This window comes from Rhynchophorus ferrugineus, unplaced genomic scaffold (genome assembly GCF_030347505.1).
Source record: "Rhynchophorus ferrugineus isolate W39M unplaced genomic scaffold, kcgeb_rfMv2 rfM4, whole genome shotgun sequence".
Lineage (NCBI taxonomy): Eukaryota > Metazoa > Arthropoda > Insecta > Coleoptera > Curculionidae > Rhynchophorus > Rhynchophorus ferrugineus.
In genome coordinates this window covers 31,979,503-32,000,460 of record NW_027472583.1, presented here as the reverse complement: position 1 = coordinate 32,000,460, position 20,958 = coordinate 31,979,503, and the positions used below count along the sequence as shown (strand labels likewise).

Below are 20,958 nucleotides of genomic sequence, written 5' to 3'. Positions count from 1 at the left end.
AATATTAATTTAATCTAATAAATGAATGTTTTAGCATCCAACTAACTAAAATAATAAATGCAGTATAAACTTTGTAATATGTATTTTAATTGTATGAATGTATATGAATATCACCAACACTAATTTAAAAGGCAAATATGAATTAATACTATATTATATGTTCAAAATATATTATTTCAACTACAGATTACTTAATACATTACTTAGATCTTTACTTACTACCATTAGGATCGTGAACAAAACAAATAAAGCTATAAACATAAAACGGACAGATTATCCTTTATTTTCATGTACTGTTACATGCCTAAACATACTATTGAATAAATGCTTAAGTCAGGAATTGATTCTATTATTCCTATTTACAAAAAGAAAATATTATTTCTGTAGTATAAAACTCATTGTTTCCTACATTTTAAGACACACAAATACACAAAAATTAGCCCTGCAGAGAAACAAACTGTTGGAAAATCTCTAAAATGTGTGGATCTAGATCTTGAGTGAAAAGCAATGTTTCTAATGTGGAACTGTATTTTTGAACTTGTTCTTGATGCTGCAAATTAAATATATCTATTATTTTTAATTCTAACTAAAATTAATCAAACATACAGCTAGAAATACTTGTTGCAGTCTACCAATTGTCCATTTATACCAGTGGGTATTATAGTCTCTACCGTCAGTATCACACCGAACAAGATGCTCGGATAGGATCATAATAAAACGTTGGAAAATGATGAGGAAGAGGTTTTTCTGATCAGCTTGGGCTGCTTCAAGTTTTTCCTCCATCCTTTCAACCTATAAAATAATATCACTATTATCTTAGAATAATTTTCTGCGTATTACCATACCATTTCCTCTGATGGTTTCTCTGAATCTTCCTGTTTCTTTTTTTCTTCGTCTTCACTTTCACTCTCACTAGATTCTTCGGCTCTAGCTAGTTTCTCCCTAGCATCCGTCAATTCAGCTGCCAACTTAATGACATGTCTATTCATCTAAAAAATAGGACTGGTTTTGAAACATGTTATTCTTCTTCAATGAACTACCTTCTTAATGGTTAAGTGTAATATTTCCCACAAGTACATTTTCGTAAATTCTGACGTCATTTCTTTCGAAAATATCCAGTTGGCCACAGCTGAACATTCTGCGATTTGAGTTTTCAACATTTTATCGATGAGAACCACCATCATTTGTTGATGGCTGCGCCAGAGCTCAAACATGTTCCTCAAGACACAAATCTGAGCTTCCTCTGAATCAGCCAGAATCTAAAATTATTGTTAAAACAAGAATGATGATTGCCTGTTGTTTCTTTTTTTTTAATTATTACCTTAAAAACATAGTGGAACTTGGATATGGCCGCGAAACTGTGGGAGAAACTCTTCGATCCCAAATTAAGTAATGTCTGCACGAACACGTCAATTTTCAGGGGGTTAAAACGTCCATCGCCTTCTTCGTCTGACCGAGGATTGGGCAGATCTTTCAATACCGCCAAGACTTCTTCGGGAGTGCATTTCTGACGAATAGTGACCACCAATTTATGAGCAGCTGATGTACCGGGAAGATTAACTAAAAAAACACATAATTGCATTTAAATTAAAAACGGGTCAATAGCTTTTTTCCTTAATCGTTCGTACCAATTACCGAACAATACCTCATATAAAGCTCAAAGAAAACAGGAGATTGCCTTAGTTTTTTTTCACAACTTAATGAATAACGAAGAGTTGTGCAAGAAGTCAATGTCGACGTGCATCAAATTAACGAGGCCTGGGAAATTTTGATTCCTGCCCTCCCAATTTACTAATTACAACTGGTCATTTATATCATGTTACAAAGAAGACGCAAGAAATAATTTGCGGTAAATTGGTGAAGGTCACGTTTATACGAAAAATATTTAAATACGATAGGTAATTGTTCCCGTAGCCTACCATATTTCGTAATATTTAAAGGTATTGTTTTATTTTGGAAATATTTTACATAGATATAATGACTTAATTTTAACTAAAAATATTTATTTTCAAAAATTAATTTTAAAAGCAACGTTGTTGTTAATATTTCTACATTATTTCAGTACCTCCAGACAATGTATGATTTATTAGTTATAGTACGAGTAGGAGTTTAATAAATAACATCACTAACGTTTAAAATGTTTTGTTGGAGGTTTGTAACAGGTAAACGTTCTTTCGGCACTCGATTGTTTTGATACATATAAAATCGCTGCTTAATATTTGTGATTAACCTGATTAATAATGCCAAAGCCAATAAATAGATTTACTTTGAACAGGAACGAGATAATGGAACTAGCAAAATGCATTAGACAGGTAAGTAATAATACTATTAAATATTAACTGCTGCTGTTTATATCGGAAATATGTTTAGCGTGTTGCAGCTGCATCGAATATTAGTATGTGCATACTGTGACTAAAATCTCTCAAAGTCTTGAACTATAATGAATATAATGTTAGATTCACCAAAGATAAATTGTCCACGTGCGAGGCAGATAACGAATCAAGATCATCTTGATGTTGGCTCTCTCTATTCGGAATCAAATATATGAAATTTATGAAAAGGTGAGTAGTTCTTTTTCTAGAGCGTAGCTCGTGTAGCTCTGAGAACATTCTTAATCTGGGAAGTATTCTCAAAAAATTCAGGGATATGGCAGCACTTTGAGTGAGAACACAAATTGTCATACGGTAAATATGAATTAAATGGGAGATGGTTGAACAATATGGCCATAGGTATGTATTCCTCCCTATCACTGTATATTTAATCCAATCGAATTGATATGGATGTGGTAAAAAAATACTACAATAGACATACAGGTCGAAAACGATATACAAACAAGAACTGTTTGGTCTTGTGGAAAGAAACATCGTCTACAATAACACAGAATAAGAAAATGACGAGTGGTGGAATCATGAATAAGTGGTGTTACAGAATAACAGTTTAGTTACTGACTTGAATAGTGACTCAGAAGGTGGTATTGACTGAATAAAACTTTCGGGATGTCAAATTATCATTATGACGACAGACAGGGCGATGAGAGCGCAAAAAGCGCAAAGTATATAATTAATATTCAACAACTCTAGAAAACCGTATTGTAGCGAGTGAAAGATGTGTGTGATGTATGTGGTTGTTCAAAATATGCAGAAGCATTTGGTTATAACGTAAGAATACTAACTGTTTGGCAGATATGGCAAATACATTAGGGAGAATGTAGTGATTAAATCTAATTTTATTAAGAAAAATATACGCAGCTAATAACAAAAGAAGCTAAGGAGAAATACAGTCATATCAAAATGACGTGATAATGAAACAGCAACGAAGGAAACAAGAACTAAACATAAAATGATAAAAAAAAGTATAATGTATTACTTGGATATACAATTGTTAATTAGGTAGATTAGGGTTCTACTAAACTGTAGTTTAAGCCCCTAGATAATATATGCATTAGATGTACTATAATGTTAAAATAAATATTTGATAATAGTATTTTTGTTTAATTATTTTATTTATATTAGAATTAATAATAGTCATTAGAATCAAAGCCAAGATAACTAACTAAAAGTCAAAGTTGATGCGACAACATTGCGACGTTTGATGTTATAAATTTAGACGACGTGAGTTCACTGTTTTATTGGATATAACTGAAATAAGAACATGACTACATAAGAAAGACGTATGGTCTTGACGACAGGTGAGATGCAAAAAGAGAAATAAATGGAGATGAATTGTTGACCTGGTTTAATTTATTCGTTCTTGTCAAACCTGTTGAACAACAGAAAGTTATGTCGATGTTATGTAACCGTAGAGAGAACCCGATTCCATAATTTGATACAATTTACGCGCCAAGTGAAAGAAACGCCTCGGAGTAGAAAAAAACGCGATAATAATGAACCTTTCCTCTGACTCCATTCGTTTCTTCTTCCATTCCACTCATTTCTTCTTCGGGCGATGTCTTTTTACGGTTGCAGGTTTCGAAAGTGGCGGCTACTACGCGAGAATTGTTCAGCGGACGTTGAACGATTAAATTATATACTGTTAAATGACAACGGAGCCATTCAAGGAAAATCAAATTAAATTAATATAAAAAACTATAGAAGCATGTTGGACAAATGGAAAAACGTTTTCTTTGACGTTTTATTATTATACAATGACCGTAATTTACATTTTGAGTCTAATAATGAAAAGATAGTAGTGTATTAAAGAAAATGGCTTAATTATTTTTCGAAGTATTCTCCATAATGACCAATACATAATTGTATGCGCTTAAACCAGTCTTCGTAACCCTTTCTCCACTCTGACTGAGGTACCTCCAAGACGAGGTTTTGAATTTGTCGACGGCTTCTTCAGGAGCTCAAAATCGTTGGCAACTTATTGATATGGGGGATATGTAATATACAGCCTATTCAAAGTTTTTTTGTACATACGTCATCAATATGTTTAATGTATTCTCTGTCGCAATTTGTAAATTCGTTTTAGAATCAGACAACATTTTTATTCTCATTTTATTCTAATTAAAAAGATAGACAATGCTATCGAAGTTCGAACACGTAAACGAATGAGTCTGTCACAGTTGTTCGTTTGTCAGACGTATTGAAAATTCTTCAACGCAATACTGATAAGAGCTTATAACTCTAACCTATAAACTATTGTGGCTGTATAATTAATTATAGTTTTTAAATGTATAATTTTAAAATAAATTATATCTGATAACATATTTGTTCAATAACTTTATTTAGATTAGAATTTTGTTGTATGTCAAAGCCAAACTGAACTAAAACTCAGAGTTGATACGGCAACATACGTCATTTAAATTTGTGACATCAAAACGTCGCAATGTTTCTGCATGAGCTCTGAGTTTTAGGTACAGACTATACATTTTTTCCTATTTTAATCATAACCGTAGTTGGCTAAAGTTTTGAAATTATGATAAAAATTGATGTTCCTAAATACACATTGTAAAATCATCTTAACAAATAATATCTTCCCCTGAATTAAGATTATAATAACGTACTATTAATATTCAGGTACTTTGATAATTGGTCACCTTAACTAACATTCCATTAAAAATATTTGAGAGTACTACAAAACTATGTGTTAATTGCTGCTTGAATAAAACTGTTCATACCATAAATTACTTAACAGAGAAAGTAACAGGTCCCCTGCGTCGTTAAAAAATTAAAAGCCTTTCATAATAAGCTTGGTATTACTGCTGTATAAACAAACCGGCAACAAACGAACCGTTTCATTTGAAACAAACTCCGTTCTTAAGGAAATGGTCAATGCATGAGACGGAAATGGATGTTAACAAATGAAAAAAAAAGCATTTTCATCTATACCAGTCAATATTACACGCTTTTCCTTGTAATTTTTGTATGCAGTAGCAATTTGCCTATCACCAATATTCTTAAGATTTTTTATTTAAAATTATCATAAAATATCATACATATAGTATTGATTTCAAAGCGTTTTTTTATTTCAATAAATTATCCAATATAGGCGTACATTATTATTTGCATGTGTAGACAGTGGGATTTGACAGTAAAATACGACTTTAGATATTGGAAGGTACAGAATATTGAACATTTATTAAGTATAATTTTTCTCGATCTTATTTCCATTTTGAAATTTAGACTAATAAGCACAACTGAAAGTTAGCACTTCACTAAACATTCATTTTGACTTTGGTAAACAAATAATCCAGCCACAAATAATCATCAATTAACTAAAATTGTTAGTCTTATAACTTATATAAAAATATAACAATTTCGATTTTCAATCAAAATATTTGCAAGTGCGATTTCAATAGCATTATAAAAAATAAACCAACAATAACGCTGCATGTATTTTGATTATTTCTTCACTTCACTAAAAGGGAGTTTATTGAGAAAAGTCAGCACACTATATGTTAATATTAATCAAAATATTTTCCACCACTTTCTGTTACAATTTTTTCTCATCTTTTTGGCAAAATAAGGATACTGTGCCGAAAGAATGATGTTACTTCGGCAGAGATCCAATCATCACACTTCAAACATTTGAACCCGTGTACCAGCAAAGCCATGCTGCGACGATCTGAACAAGTGCTGTTCAGAAGGGGCAATGCCTGGTCATGTGTAATAGTGTGTCCTTCATAACCTTTGTCACGTGTAACCGAGCGTTGTCATGCAAGAGTATGAACTTGCTCCAGTTACTATTACTATTATTTGACTATTACTGATGCTGTTTGAAACAATGCGTCTTTCGATTTGTTCAAATAACGTCGTTAGATATCTAGAGTAACAGTTTCATTCGGTTTTACTAGCTCGTAATACACTAGACTTTGCTGATCCCACCATATGTACAGCAAGACTTTATAGCAATGAATACTCCGTTTCGGTGTCGATATCGATGACATTCGTCCCTGTGCGAATTGCAGTCACGATATACTCAATATTACCAAAAGTAGAAGATTTCCTTTACATAACTGTTAAATATCAAATCAAACATTCCTCATTAAATGTACATAATTTAAATATTTGTTTTATATTGTAGTTACTATCAAATATGTAAAATATTTTGATACCCCTGTCAAATACATTTGCATCTGTATCTTCAAATTATTAAACGTTTTTTTTGTAGGTTTGTCATCAATACAGTCTTCATTTATGTTGCCAATAAAGGGCACTTGATTTCAATAATGCTATTACGGTTCCCACCTGGCGATTGCACTATTATTGGGTATTTTAAGAGTTATTACCTGCACTCACTTCAATTCTTTATTAAATTAAATAATTATAGTTCGAATATTTATTTTCAAATTAGTATTTCAGTTAGTCACACAAAACAATCACTATCGATGAATCAATTCTAGACAAACTTTAGATGAACAAGGCTTTAATAAACCCCAATTCTATTTCTTGCCACAAAACCTGTGAAATATAAGATAAATAATACAAAATAAAATTGAAGCGAACTAAAAGGTTCAAACCTGGAATGTAGCCATGATAGTTAGGAAATGGTAAGTGGCGTCGATGTTTTGTAACGCTTCTAATTGGTTTGTAATTTTGTGTTTTTACTTCTGGTAAGATCTTAGTAATCTCACTTTTAATTTTAATATAAATTTATATTTAATAATGACTATATTATATCAATAATATTATCATTGATGTTTTGAAGCAATTTTCTAGACATTTAACAATAGTGTCGGCCAGTACTAGGGTAAAATCAGAAGAAGATATCCGTTCCAAGTTTAAAATAAATGTTATATATTTACAAACTGCATTTGGCAGTATACTTAACGTCATCTATGACGTGCATTGTCTCTTTTATTGGAAGGACTATAGATTATGATTACTATAAGAGTAAAGCAAGCCAGAATAAAAAATAATGCCTTTTTATGATAATACAAAAATAATCAATAAACACTACACTAATTCACACCATCTATTTCAACGTATGTATGAATCTAACGAAAACGAAAAAGACAAAAGCCAATCCTGCATATGACAACAAAGCCCAAAAGAAGTGATTTGCAACAATTCGATATATTGCATCAAAAAAGGTATCCCACCTGTAACTGACAATAGTTTATATACCTGCCATTGCGTATCAGGTACATTAAACAAAACGCATTGTTGACGTTCGAGGGTATGTACATAATTCGAAACGATAATTCCGCAAGTTTTGCAACGCCAACATATGTCTTCATTTCCCAACCAACAACACGCGCCCGCTCATCAAACGCTCTTTATCTGGCCAAAGCATCGACATTCTTAGGAAACACACTTGTTTCCTGTTCTGCCGTCTGTCTTCGAACGGTCTTAAACTCTAATTGATTTCGTTTTTGCGTTACGTCCGCTGAACTCTTGAAAAAGGCAAACATCGGATTCACAAGAAAGTTTAGTTGACAATTATTTACACTTCCATAACTAATACAACTTTTCTAACACAATAAATATAACCAGGTGTGTCGGTAACTAATTTTCAGTTTTTATAACCGATTTCACATTCATTATAACATCAAACATAACGCTGTTTAACGCAATTCTAACGCATGTTCTCTAATTATGTCTTCGCTTTAAAAGAGCATTTATTGAGAAAAGTCGCTACAATATATATTAATCAAACTATTTTCTATAATTTTCTTTTCCAGCTTTTTCTTATCTTTCTGGCAACATGAGTATACGAAATTATGTTGAAAGAACGTTGTCGGTTAGGTAGCGATCCAATCATCACACCTCTAAAATTTAAAACCGTGTACCAGCAAAGCCATGCTGCGACAATCTGATGAAGCGGTAATCAAAAAGAGCTATATCTGGTCATGTGTAATAGTGTATCCTTCACAACTTTTACCATGTCTAACCGAGCGTTGTCATGCAAAAGAATGACTTTGCCTTAGTTACTGACTATTACTGATATTTTTAAACAATGCGTCATTCGTTTTGTTCAAAAAACGTCGTTAAGACATCTGCAGTAACAGTTTCATTCGGTTTTAATAGCTCGTAATACACTAGACCTTGCTGACCCCACCGTATGCACAGCAAGTCTTTGTAGCCATGAATATTACGTTTCAGTGTCGATGTGAATGGCTCAATAAGTGATTACCTTTTGGATCACTTATTCCAAAAAAATAACTAATTAATGTCGAAAATATAATTTTGAGCGTTGATTAACGTGTATATACACTGAATAACTCATATTGAATGAAACACACTTGTTTCCTCTTTTGTTCTTTACCTTCGAACGGTTTTAAACATTAATTGATTTCGTCTTTGCGTTTCGTCCGCTGAACTTTTTGAACAAGGCAAATATCGGATTCACGAGAAAGTTTAGTTGACAATTATTTACACTTCCATAACTATTCTAACATAATAAATATAACCAGGTGTATCGATAATTACTTTCCGGTTTTTGTAACAGATTTCTCATTCATTTGATACATATGCCATTTTATTCAACTGACATTAACCTCACGACTATACAGATTACTTTCCGTCAAAATAACAGCGTTATATATTTTTTAAATTTTTTGAAAATGCCGAGTTCTGTGAATGAAAACGTGCTTTTGCGGCACGTGTTACTTTTCTTGTTTCACCAAAAAAAAGAGAGGTTGAAAATCACCATCTGCTGCTAGAGACTTGCGACACGATAATGTGACTTCAAACCTGAAGCCGAAGGAAAAGATCCAAAAGATAGGAAGATGGGTAAATAAAGTGAATGAATGGCAATGAGAAAAGCGAAAAATCGTCAGTGAAAAGCTGTTTCAAAAGTATCAAAGGAAGTCATTACTTTACTAGTATTTTACGTCGAATAGTGACGGATGATGAAAAATGGATTTATTTCCAAAATACGAAGCTAAAAAAACATGGTTATCATCTGGCGACCGCAAGACCAGATCGCATTGGACCATGCTCTGTATGGGGACCAGGTTGGTGATATATATTATGTAACTGTTGAAATCTGGAGAAACAATTAATGTTAATGTTTAAACAGTTAATGGTCGAAAAACACAATAAAGTCAGAGATATGATAAAGTGATATTGCAGCATAAAAACGTGCCGTCTCGTACAGCAAAACCAGTTAAAGAAGTGGTGATACCACTTCGATGGGAAGTTTTACAACATCCGTCGTACTTTCCAGATCTGGCTCTGCCCGATGGCTAGGTGAATGATCTCGATCAAAGAACTGTTCTTTTAGAATGGACTTAATTCCATAAATGAGAGATTAGAGAGATTATTTACTAACACATCTTTCGCTTTTTCCTAATACATCTTTTAACGTCGCAAGTGAATGTCATGTCATGATCGATGTGCTCGATTTTCGTTATTTTTTTGAATTTCGATGTTAAAGATGAACCATGCCACGGCCGAGCAATCGTTCATGAAAGTCGATGAAATTCTTAATATATAATATCGTGATATTATAATAATAATATCGCTGGGCAACTAAATATCGACCATACAACAATTAGAAGCCCTGGACATAAGAGCGCACGTTAAAAGAATGTACTTTTATACGCTTTACTTAATACGTGTTCATACAAATTTTAATAAACCAGGTTCAATGGTAAATCACTTTAAGCCATTAAAATAATCTTTTGTAAATAGTTTAAAACTGGTTTCAAAAGAGGTTTAGGAAAATCACTTGGTTAAGTTTTTCACCCACAAGGCTCTGCAATAATGGAAATATGATTTACCAGAATCAGAAAAGTGATAAAAGTAACAAATTTGCTTTAAAAAACTTGACAAGAACCTAAATGACTATCTCCCCAAATCGCTATCATATAAATCTCGTTCAGTCAAACCAGAACGAAATGCTACTTTATAATTGAGCTATACTGATGCCGATGTAAACACCAGTAAAAAATAAAACAATATGAAGGTAGTTATACTAAGGAGAGAAAACTAATTAGAAATTTCATGATACTTTCATATTTCAAAAATGTAGCATATTGGGAGTATCTCAAGAGGAAATGCCTAAATGCTATATATGTACAGTCATATAGTATATGGTCATACTCAAAAACAACAACGAAAGTTTAAACGATGCAGAATTTCTAAGCTAAATAATTAAATTAAAAATCAGAGCTTCTAAACTATAAATCTGAAATAGCTGTAGTTTACGTCAATATTTTTATCGCAGAGTATACATTTATGAAGACAAAGACGTTGAAAATTTCGACCTTTTTAATTAATTTCTAATTACAATACTGTTTTATAATCGTATAGGTTTAGCGTGACCTTGCATGTCAGAAATGTATTTTTTGTTTGGTTTCATATCAACAGAAAAAAATATTCTACAAAACGCTTTGTTAAAAAAAATATATTCTACTTGATATGTTGATGTTGATAGGACCATCAAAGTAAAAATCAAGTAAACCCTTATTTTATCACCTTTGCCAAAAATTCCTTAAAAGTGACCCGTTTTAAAGCGTCCAAAGGCTTTTTGTTAATTAAATGTGAAAACAAAAAATAATAGCACCGATAGAATCTACTCATACTATCGATTACACAAAACCAAAAATTACTTTCTTCCCAAGCTAATCTACGATCAGGACAAGCAAAAAAATAACAGTAGAATTAAAATATCAGAATTGTAAAGGAAAACGAAAGCATCGAGAATCAACGTTTCATTAGAATAAACGAATATAATATTTGCATTTCGTTAATTTAATGGTGCGTACGTTCGTTGGTACGGTCCGTGTCCACCCCTCTAAAAAAATGCGGATGACTCTCGATGAACGGCTATTCAAGACGGGAAAGACCACCAGTACGCGAGACACAGTGATCGAAACGACAGTGATGCCCGCTCATATTACGACATAACAGAGAAAAACTATGTGGTACACTCAACAACTCGTTCTAGTTATCTCAGTGAGTGCTGTAGTTCTAACAAAGTTTTGTACAAAGTGCAACTTCGGTACGGTTCTTAAACGATGCATTTCATAGGAACATTAATAATATACCCGGAACGTGACGTAGTTCTTTATTTTGGTTGGATTTTTCTTGAAGCAGACGTTGTTATGCTCTGACAATTACACACAATGATGAAAAGAAAAGAATCGGATTTAAAGCACTGTTAATTGAGCTGAAAATATTATTCTAAATGTATTTTAAATAACCATTGTTTTTTATTGATGTAAAACCTCATTAAAATTATTCATGTATTAATACGCATTTACCAGTAGTTTTGTACAACTTTCGACGTTATATAAAACCGTGTACATCGTTTAAGAATCAAATAGCCCAAAATTTGTTTCTATAATATAACAATACTCCTCTTTCAGTACTCAATAACAGCAATCACTTCTATACAAACCAATCATAGACCTCCTAGATTCACTGAGGGCCGAGTCTATAACATCAACGAACTACCGCTTCATTTTGACTGGGAGCACGGCTTGAGGGAGTCCACCGTCCAAGCACTATATAAGGAGAATCTTAATCATGCTAACATTAACCATCTCATTTATTCTGCACCTCTTCTCGGTAAGTTGACAAATCAATCACTAATCAAATGTTAGAGCGCTCTTTAACGATGAGAGATTTCAATTAAAGGTAAACAAACAACTGCCTCGCCTTTCGGTGATATAGCTGTTCTTGCCCGAGGCCAACTCTATACAAATCATGCCGGATTTATATTCGTACAGGATCAGCAATCGACAGAATGCGATGACTGTGACGACTTTTCAGGATTATGTGAGAGGAACCACTGTCAAGTAAAGAACTATTTTTAGCGGGTTTAACTGATATTATTCATGAATATATTATAGGTTTGGAATCACAAGGAAAACGAACATTTAATAGCTCTATGGACGGTCAGAAGAATCAGGCACAGATACCTGAGTGAAGGGCCTCATTATGAAATAGAGTATACTATATCCCCTACCACTAATGGATATACACATAACGCATACCTAACAAAACAGGGTAATTAAAAATAAAACAATGTTCTTGTAACATTAAAATGAATAATGAATAAATAAAAGTAAAAAAACGTTGATCTCCAGGGTATTTAAATTACAACATCCCAGGTCACATATTTGTGCTCCGCTTAGGAAGTGACCAACAAGAACAAGGAAACTCGCTTCACCACCGCAATCACAAAAATGGAGTGTTCATAGCGCAGACACTCGATGGATCCAAATACATACTACAAAGCTTTCCAGCATTTTTAACATCAGAACCTCCAAGGTGCAAATATTAATTTAGTTCGCAATCGAATATAATGGTATGGTAATTTATAGGCATTATGGGGCCACAATATATCCATCGTCGACACCACCAACCACAGTAAAAGAATATTCAGAAGACGACGAGAAGAAAATTTACCAGACGTTATTGGAAGTATTGCATAAGAAAACGTCGCCTCAGGCTGAAAGGTACATAGTTTTGAAAATACAAATATCAGATATAGTGATGTTTTGTTTCCTTTTAGCTTTACACCTACGGTTAAACCTGTTACGACACTGAAAACCACAACACTATCTCAAGTGCGTATGGATAAAGTTATACCATTGACTCAACCTCAAATTCCCCATTCTACGAAACCGACGCCCAGCATTATGACAAATCGTATACCAGACACTACCAATTCTTATATGCCACAAAAGACCACGACTTTGAATCAGCAGACATTAACTACATATCCTGTTACTACCTATAAGACATACCCTACAACCGAACTTCATACAATTACCAACAGTATAACTCAACCACAAACATTTGTAACCAAAACTAGTCCCGCAAAACCCTATACAAGCACTAGTTTATTGACTACACCACTATATCCTATTACCAAACCATTACAACAAACTACAGGAACAACTTCGACACGTTTTACCACGCAAGTTCATTTCACAACACCAACTCAATATGTAACCTTTTCTCAACCTATGACAACTGATAAACAAACAATACCTCCGCCCATCACTCGGCCCTTACCACCCAAACAAAACGCAATAACAACGCAAAATATAATGTCGACAACACCTCAAACGACCTTTCATTATTATGTTGCTGAAGAACCCAAAACAACATCTGATTCGAAATCTCTCTCCTCTACGACTATGAAAGAATATGAAGATTATGACAATTCATCACCCAATACAAAAACTTCACCTGCAAGTTTTAAAACAACATTAATTGCTGAACAATTCACACCAACAATAAAACATTACACCACAACAAACAGGGAGTATACCCCAACCTTTACAACAGAAAAGACAGGAACAATATACTTTACTACAGAACCAACAACTAAATTAACACCATCATATTCATTGGAAACAGACACCACTTACGCATCCACACGAAACCAACAACACGTGCCTAGTACATTTACCATTCCTATTACAGTTTATGATGCTACAGAGGCAGATGATCAATATAAAGAAACATCTTCAACGCCTTTTGTCGCTAGTGAACTTTCAACCATTTCTCAGCCGAGTACTAACTTTCAGTTTCCTACAACCCAGTTCACTAAATCTTCAACTGTTTATCGAAATGATATTTCCACCATACCATCAAATACAACTGAAACGAAAACAGATGATCAACATCAAGACACACCTTCAACTCCATTTGTCACTGGTGACCTTTCAACTTTTCCACAGCCAAGTACTAACTTCCAAATCCCTACAACTCACTTTACTAAACCTTCAACTGTTTATCAAAATGATCTTTCCACCATACCGTCAACTACAACTGAAATTATAATAAATCAAACCAATGCTGTTGACACTACTCTTGGGCAGACAACACTGATAGAATTAAACTATAACACTACTGAAAAGACGTTCTATATAATAGGCGACCATGAAACTGAAACTGGAAAAACAACTGAGAAAAGCACTATCGATGACCCTGCTGAGAGCACCATAAGATCAACAGCTCTCTTAACAAGTACATTTCCCTATGTTACAAATCCCGAACAAAGTATATCAACTTCGCCGTATGATGATAATATATCTATTCACACGACACCAACAATTCAAACAGAAACTATGAAATCGCGAAAAAATACGAAATACCCATCATCAACGGAAAGTAGTAATTTCCTACTTGAAACAGATGATAATAATAATTCCCAAGTACCACTATACCAAAAACCTGCCAAAGATTATAATGATGACGATATTTTTGGCTCTACCAAGAGTACTACAATGAGTACTAAAACATATATCAAAGAATACAGAAAATCAGACATAGAAATAGCATTATTTGATAGGTCCAACAATCGAAAATCAAAATCGTTAACATTAAGAAAAACCGGCACAACAGTTGCATCTCCAAAAGTAGTATACTCTGATTACTTTGAAGCATCAACCATACCCATGTCCACCCAAATACCGCCAACGGTCACAACAACAAACACAATAGTAACATCAACATTTGGAAGCACCACAAAATTACCGAGAAAAAAATTCTCAGTAAAAAGAAGAACCACGACTCCCGCATCTACACTTACCACTGAAAGTATACCAACAACCAGCCAACGAGATCTTGAGCCAGTAACGCGTCAAAGTTATCTAACATCAATAAGTTTTGAAGTAAATAAAAGAAATAAAGTTCAATATAAAACGCCAACGCAGAATAGAGAAATTAAAAACATAGAAGAACCTTTACATAGCGATATAGCTTTGAGATTAATAGGGGAAATAAAAGGTGCTGAATACTTAGATCAAAGTAGAACGGCAACACCAAGAACAACTACAAGATCTCCAGAAGTCACGACAAAAAAGAGGAAATACACCAGAAGAAAAAGTTATATCCCAAGGTCAAAAAGACCAACAAAGAAGAAGAGCGTGAAACCAGAAGTAACATAGAAGTAGACGAGTATCAAGCTTTTTATGTAAATTATTGTAGATAACAGTTTTGAATAAAAATATTTAAATTAAATATATTTTTATAAAATTATAGTTAATGTTTTTCTCTATACAATATCAAAAACTAACAAATATAGTTCTAATCATAATGTAACTATAATTGATTATATTTTTTATGATAAAAATTTTTAGTAACTGAGTAAATTAAAATTATGAACAATACAAACTACATTAAACTCACCTGCTTCTGATTCTTTAGCATATTTATAATCCGATTCAGGTTTTTCTGGGATAAACGCAGAAAAAGATTCTGGCAGAATTTCACGCACTCTTTGGTGATAAGAAAGCCTAAAACAAAAAAAAATATATGTAGATATATATAAAACATAACGGTAAGTTTATAATTTACATACCTCATACATTTTAACATAACCTCTCTAATGAACTTTGGTTTTGGATGTTCTGGATCTAAACTTAAACACACATCCCAATCCTCCCAACGCCATCTAAATTGGAAGTTACTTAAATGATAAGAAAACCAGTTTACAAACCTGTAATTGTAACAATGCATTAAAAAAATATTTACAGAATTTTGTATTAAAAGAGTTACCTATCAAAACAAGATACATTCATGGTATCAATCTTGTTAAAAAGCATTTCAGTCGCCAAAGCCAATACTTGTGGCATTGTACTGGGCTGCAATTTACACAATTCAATTAGAATTGATCCATAACAAATTTCCAAATAACGAGGTGTTGGCATGTTGAAAAGTTCAGCAAATATGACTTCAATAATGCAGTATTCTAAAGGTATCTTCAACTTATATGGAAAATTCAATAAATGTGCAGCACAGTCTTTTCGTTCAAGATGATACATTTCTAAAATAAAACTACTATAGTCACTCATAGTAATTTACAATATTAATAGATCTTACCAATAATTGAGTGAAGATGTTCTTCTATCAAAAATCTTTCAATTGAATGTGCTCCTGGTAAAATAGGTCCTTCAGGACAATCTGTATAATCAAATAATCTGAAAACAACCCAAGGCATTGGATACTTATAGCTGTCATGATGAGGTGGAGGTAATATTGAAGGAAGGTTGTGTTGTAAGGCTTCGCAGAGAATTGAGTCAAAGGCCAAATAAGGACGTGGTATATGTTTTTCAGCCCATTCATCCTGCCTTAAAAATGAGAACAATTAGAATATACATAATTTAACGTTTTAATAGGCTTACTTTAGTTTTCTGATCTGGGCCCATAAACAATCCAAATATTCTTCTTGGGGGTGGGGAGTGTCACTAGCCCAAACTCTTAGAGCATTATGGTGTTTCTTTGGTCTCTTATTCAAGAAAATTTCAATTTGAACAAGCAAGTGTTCAAGTGCTTGTTCTTTTTTCTCAAATAGCTCTCTTCCAACCCATGGTAAAGTTGACAAAATTGCAAATATATACCAGTCTCTTCTTACCTAAGTTTCATCCTTTATAATGTGTTATATGCATAGTATTATCATATCTACCTGTGGGACATTATCCTCATTTGCTGCACTAATCATATTATCTAACAATTGTTGCAAAGAAGCAGCACTTATTACATGACAATTTACTAAGTCAGCTAAAAATCTTAAAGAATACCTTGCTGCATCCCATCTACAACCTAAAATATTTCATAATCAGTAAAAATTTGAAAAAATATAAAATAAAATTTGCTAACTCTTTAAAGCCTCTTTAAATGTTTTCACCATGTACTCTACAAACTCTCCTCCAAAATTGAAATTTTTTGCATTTAATAAACCTACAAGGGTTGTATAAATTGTACATTTCTCTGGCATACGAATTGCACAGTCCGTTAATATCCTTAAAATTTTCGCACGAAAGGTACTTAGATCAGCTTCTAACACACTAGCTAAACCTTCCAAGTTGGACTCTAAAGAGGAAGTACTTTTCTCGCCTACTCTAAGAATAAGGGATTCCAATCGATCTTCAATTTCTTGATTTTCAGATACCCTTCGCCTCTTTCTGTATGCTCTATCTAGAAATTACAACAATTTATGGAAATTTCCCGGTAAAATATAGCGAGAACAAATGGGACATTAAATTAATTCTAATAGTGATCAACAATAACTCACCATATCCATCGTCATCATCATGAGGCCGTCTTCTGCTCATACTTAAAATAATTTTATAAAATACTGAATATTAAAATTACAGATTTTAATTTACTGAAGCTAAACAGTACACGAAAAATGCAAACATAACCTCAAAAAATACGCTTCAAAGATCGACGCTTAAGGACAACACAATACTAAAAAATGAAAATCCACTTTATCGAATAATAGGGGTTTGGATAATCAAGAATTAGAAAGGAATTCAACTTATGAATGTAGAGTAATATACTTTTTTCTATGAATATACTCTGCTTGTGAAATGAAAAAGAGTTTTAACAAATACGTATTATATTTTCTAGATATACGAAAATACATCTCTATAAATAATAAAATAAGGGAAAAATCAGTCGTAATTACAGAATACAAATATAGGTGACGAGAAACGTACACAAATATAAAAAATTATAATAGTAAAAATTATTTAATAGTGACTGTTGTGGGGTTAGTGTAATTAAAAATGAATTAGTGCCTAGAAAATATGAAAAAAATGGGTAAGGAAGACTATTTTTTAAGATGAATTAAATGTAATTATTCCTGAGAATGAGAACTAAAATATTGCCTTTTTTTATTCATTTTGAACGTGTGGTATTGAAACATTCTTCATCACTTTCAGAATCCCCACACTTTTTAGTACTGATTTTCTTATTACTCTTCTGATTCCGTGTATTGATGGTTCTACTCAGTCTTGGTTTTTTCTTCAAAGTGATATCAGACAGCTCTTTACGATTCTCATTCTTTTTCACCCGTTTTTTGGGAACTTGGATTTTCTTTTGCAATGCTTTTTTATCCTTAAATTCTTTATGAAGTTCCTCATAGCGCTTCTTAAACTCCTGTATATCTACTTTAAGAATGTCCCAGTTCACTACATCAAGTGGCTTTTGATGTTTTGTAGGATCTTGTTCTGAACAATATTCAGGTATTTCCAAATTCAAGTTTGCCATCAATAATTCTAATACATCATCCACATATGTGTTTATTATCAGATCTGCTTTCTTGTCCTGTAAAAGTTTTAGTAAATAATATGAATATATTATATTATTTAATACAAACATGTTTAGTAGGTTGAAGATTAATTATAACTAATTTTCCACCATATTTTTGACATTTTAATGGTAGATTTCCACTAGGAACTATTTGCAATGTAGTGCCAAGGCATATATTAACATCAGCTATACTGAAAATTAAAATGCATAAAATAAAAAAACAAGCAATATAAATAAGCATCAGAACCACATTTAACTGGTTTATAATTTTTATGAATGATTACCATTATCAAAATATATAAACTAACCTTGACTGATAGTCAGACATTTCCAAATCTTTTTCTGGTAAGTCAGCTTCCCAATCTAATATTGTGTCTTTTAATTTCCCTCTACAACTACGTCCACGGACTTCTCTTTTACAAAAGTGCCCTAACTCCTTCTGACCTACTGTACATGTTGCTGTAGGCATGACAAATTGGCTAAAAATGAAGTAATAAATAAAAACTTAGTAAAATGTTCTTAACATATAACATACCAGTCACATGTATCACATTGGCCAATAAACATATTTCCGTGTAGTTCAGCTAAATGGGATCTAGGAACTCCAGTTTTTAAATGCAAGCCATCAATATTTTGACTCACTATGTAATGAATTATCTGTTTATCTATCAAATGCTTCAAAGCCATATGGGTTTTAGTTGGAACAGCATCATTAAATGATATATTAATGTCTGGCTTTTTTCCCTCTTTTTCCAAAGTCCAAACACCTTTAGGTCCCCTTTTTAAATAAATTCATAATAGATAAAAAAAACAAATTGCATAAAAGAATACTTACCTAAAATCAGGAATGCCCGCAGCAGTACTTATTCCTGCCCCTGTGTGTACAACAACATGTTTTGCTGTTTTTATCCAATCAGTTAAAATCAAACATTTTCTTTCAACGTCTTCCCTAGAGTCAAACGACTGTGAAAAAAGTAAAAATAATATGAACGTTCATTACTTTAATGAATAACAATACCTCGGGGGCCCCTAAAACACCCTTATTTTCATAAGGAGAAAGTCCGTCTGCGTAATTGCAAGACATTTTGTAGTTGGTGGTCAGGTCGGAATTAAAAAACGGTCACCTTACTAGACACATCCTTAATGAAAGCGTATTTCAGAAAATCTGAAATAATCTAAAAGTTAAAGCATAGTCGGCTAGTAAACAATACCTATTGACAGAACGTCAAACTTTGTTTGGAATGAAAGGTTTTTACATTTTTAGTATTGAAATAGTATAACATTTAAGCGGTTAGACAACCAAAAATACACGAGATTTATTTGTTTGTATTACTACTGATCATCCAGTAATGGGCATTCTACTAATCATTTATATTTTTATTTATATATATGATTTTAACTGACTATAATATTCTCTAATCTCCTACTGATACATAATCAAAATAAATTGAAAAAAATATGTTAGCATACTAAAACGTGCTCCTATATTAAACTTCAAACTTTCATATTTACTAAAAAATATATTTTTTCTAAAAATTATTTAACCCTTTCCAAAAATATAAGTTCATTAACCAAAGTTTAACCTGTACATTTATGGAGAGAAGTGATTGATTAGACAATACTATAGTCAAGTTAGATTATCTATTAATATCTGGAATTCACTATAAATTAGAAAATATTGCTTTTCAATATCTATTTTACCTTATGCTCGACCCTCTATTTGATTAAATGCCATATAATATTAAAATATATTATATATGATACATATAAAAATGCCTTAAACTTGCATAATTAAAAAAAAGCATATTCAAAATATTTTATGTAGAATTATCAATACATTTTAAAAGTATTAATGTTTAAATTATTCTCTCTAATATTTTTATTAGTATAGAGAATATGTTTAAAAAAAACTTTTATTACTGAAAGTTAAAGACACACTTAACGTCAAATCCCAGTTATCATGAAAAAAATCAATCAAAATCAATAAGTACAAAATATAACACTAATGAAAATTGCAACAAATATTATTTTACAACCCTTATATGTATCAAGTAAATAAGTAAAGTAAAAAAGCACCTTAGTTCTTATCTGAATTTTATATATTCATATTATCACGTTATTTATTTAATCTATTGATTCAGGGATTATAAACTGGAAATAGTTTTCGAAGTTTTTTCTTCATTATCCATATCCATTAGTAGGTTACATATACTAAGAAATAATCTGCGTTCAGTTGATCTAAATTTCCACCTAAAATACATAACAAAAAAAAACAGTCAAAATATCATATTTTTGATAAAAGAATATATTTATTCTGACACTGTGTTACTCATATTTTTGAATGAAAATAAATTGGTTTTCGTTATTACTGAGACGTTGCTCTATTTTCTTTCTCATATAGGTGCTTAACTCAAGGTGCTTCTTGTTACTACAAAAGTTTTATTGTTAATAGTATTTGCAAACTTCATTTTTACTCTTCATGTACAAAACCACAAAAAAAGTTTTTCTG

General features: G+C 32.2%; 3 protein-coding genes across 3 annotated transcripts; 1 reads left to right on the top strand and 2 right to left on the bottom strand.

Moving 5' to 3' along the window:
- Nucleotides 1-153: 153 nt before the first annotated feature.
- Nucleotides 154-17,606, bottom strand: Cbp80 (Nuclear cap-binding protein subunit 1). Its single transcript, XM_076402279.1, has 13 exons — nt 17,428-17,606; nt 17,013-17,330; nt 16,819-16,955; nt 16,538-16,767; nt 16,236-16,483; nt 15,912-16,179; nt 15,715-15,852; nt 15,543-15,649; nt 1,322-1,560; nt 1,041-1,259; nt 846-989; nt 607-792; nt 154-550 (listed from the first exon to the last, which is right to left on the bottom strand). The coding sequence occupies exons 1-13, from the start codon at nt 17,465-17,467 to the stop codon at nt 437-439; spliced, it is 2,388 nt and encodes a 795-aa protein (XP_076258394.1). The 5' UTR covers nt 17,468-17,606; the 3' UTR covers nt 154-436.
- LOC143195270 (uncharacterized) lies at nt 11,243-15,340 on the top strand. Its single transcript, XM_076402276.1, has 7 exons — nt 11,243-11,348; nt 11,762-11,963; nt 12,033-12,193; nt 12,248-12,404; nt 12,485-12,668; nt 12,722-12,856; nt 12,913-15,340. Exons 1-7 carry the CDS (start codon nt 11,313-11,315, stop codon nt 15,299-15,301), a joined length of 3,264 nt encoding a protein of 1,087 aa, XP_076258391.1. The 5' UTR covers nt 11,243-11,312; the 3' UTR covers nt 15,302-15,340.
- Nucleotides 17,607-17,868: 262 nt separating the features above from the next.
- Nucleotides 17,869-19,670, bottom strand: Sirt6 (Sirtuin 6). The gene is made up of 6 exons (XM_076402283.1): nt 19,468-19,670; nt 19,285-19,412; nt 18,985-19,227; nt 18,758-18,928; nt 18,517-18,640; nt 17,869-18,464 (listed from the first exon to the last, which is right to left on the bottom strand). Exons 1-6 carry the CDS (start codon nt 19,531-19,533, stop codon nt 18,036-18,038), a joined length of 1,161 nt encoding a protein of 386 aa, XP_076258398.1. The 5' UTR covers nt 19,534-19,670; the 3' UTR covers nt 17,869-18,035.
- Nucleotides 19,671-20,958: the final 1,288 nt, after the last annotated feature.

Bases quoted from the DNA above. Each gene is read 5' to 3' on its own strand.
- LOC143195270 (XM_076402276.1), top strand. From the start codon at position 11,313: ATGTGGTACACTCAACAACTCGTTCTAGTTATCTCA. The intron at 11,964-12,032 runs GTAAGTTGACAA...TTTCAATTAAAG, and splicing joins TTATTCTGCACCTCTTCTCG to GTAAACAAACAACTGCCTCG. The intron at 12,857-12,912 runs GTACATAGTTTT...GTTTCCTTTTAG, and splicing joins ACGTCGCCTCAGGCTGAAAG to CTTTACACCTACGGTTAAAC.
- Cbp80 (XM_076402279.1), bottom strand. From the start codon at position 17,467: ATGAGCAGAAGACGGCCTCATGATGATGACGATGGATATG. The intron at 16,768-16,818 runs GTAGATATGATA...GATGAAACTTAG, and splicing joins ATGAGGATAATGTCCCACAG to GTAAGAAGAGACTGGTATAT. The intron at 16,180-16,235 runs GTAAGATCTATT...GTTTTATTTTAG, and splicing joins ACATCTTCACTCAATTATTG to AAATGTATCATCTTGAACGA.
- Sirt6 (XM_076402283.1), bottom strand. From the start codon at position 19,533: ATGTCTTGCAATTACGCAGACGGACTTTCTCCTTATGAAAATAAGGGT. The intron at 19,413-19,467 runs GTATTGTTATTC...CTTTTTTCACAG, and splicing joins GTGTTTTAGGGGCCCCCGAG to TCGTTTGACTCTAGGGAAGA. The intron at 18,465-18,516 runs GTTTGTATTAAA...AAACTTTTACAG, and splicing joins ATCTTCAACCTACTAAACAT to GACAAGAAAGCAGATCTGAT.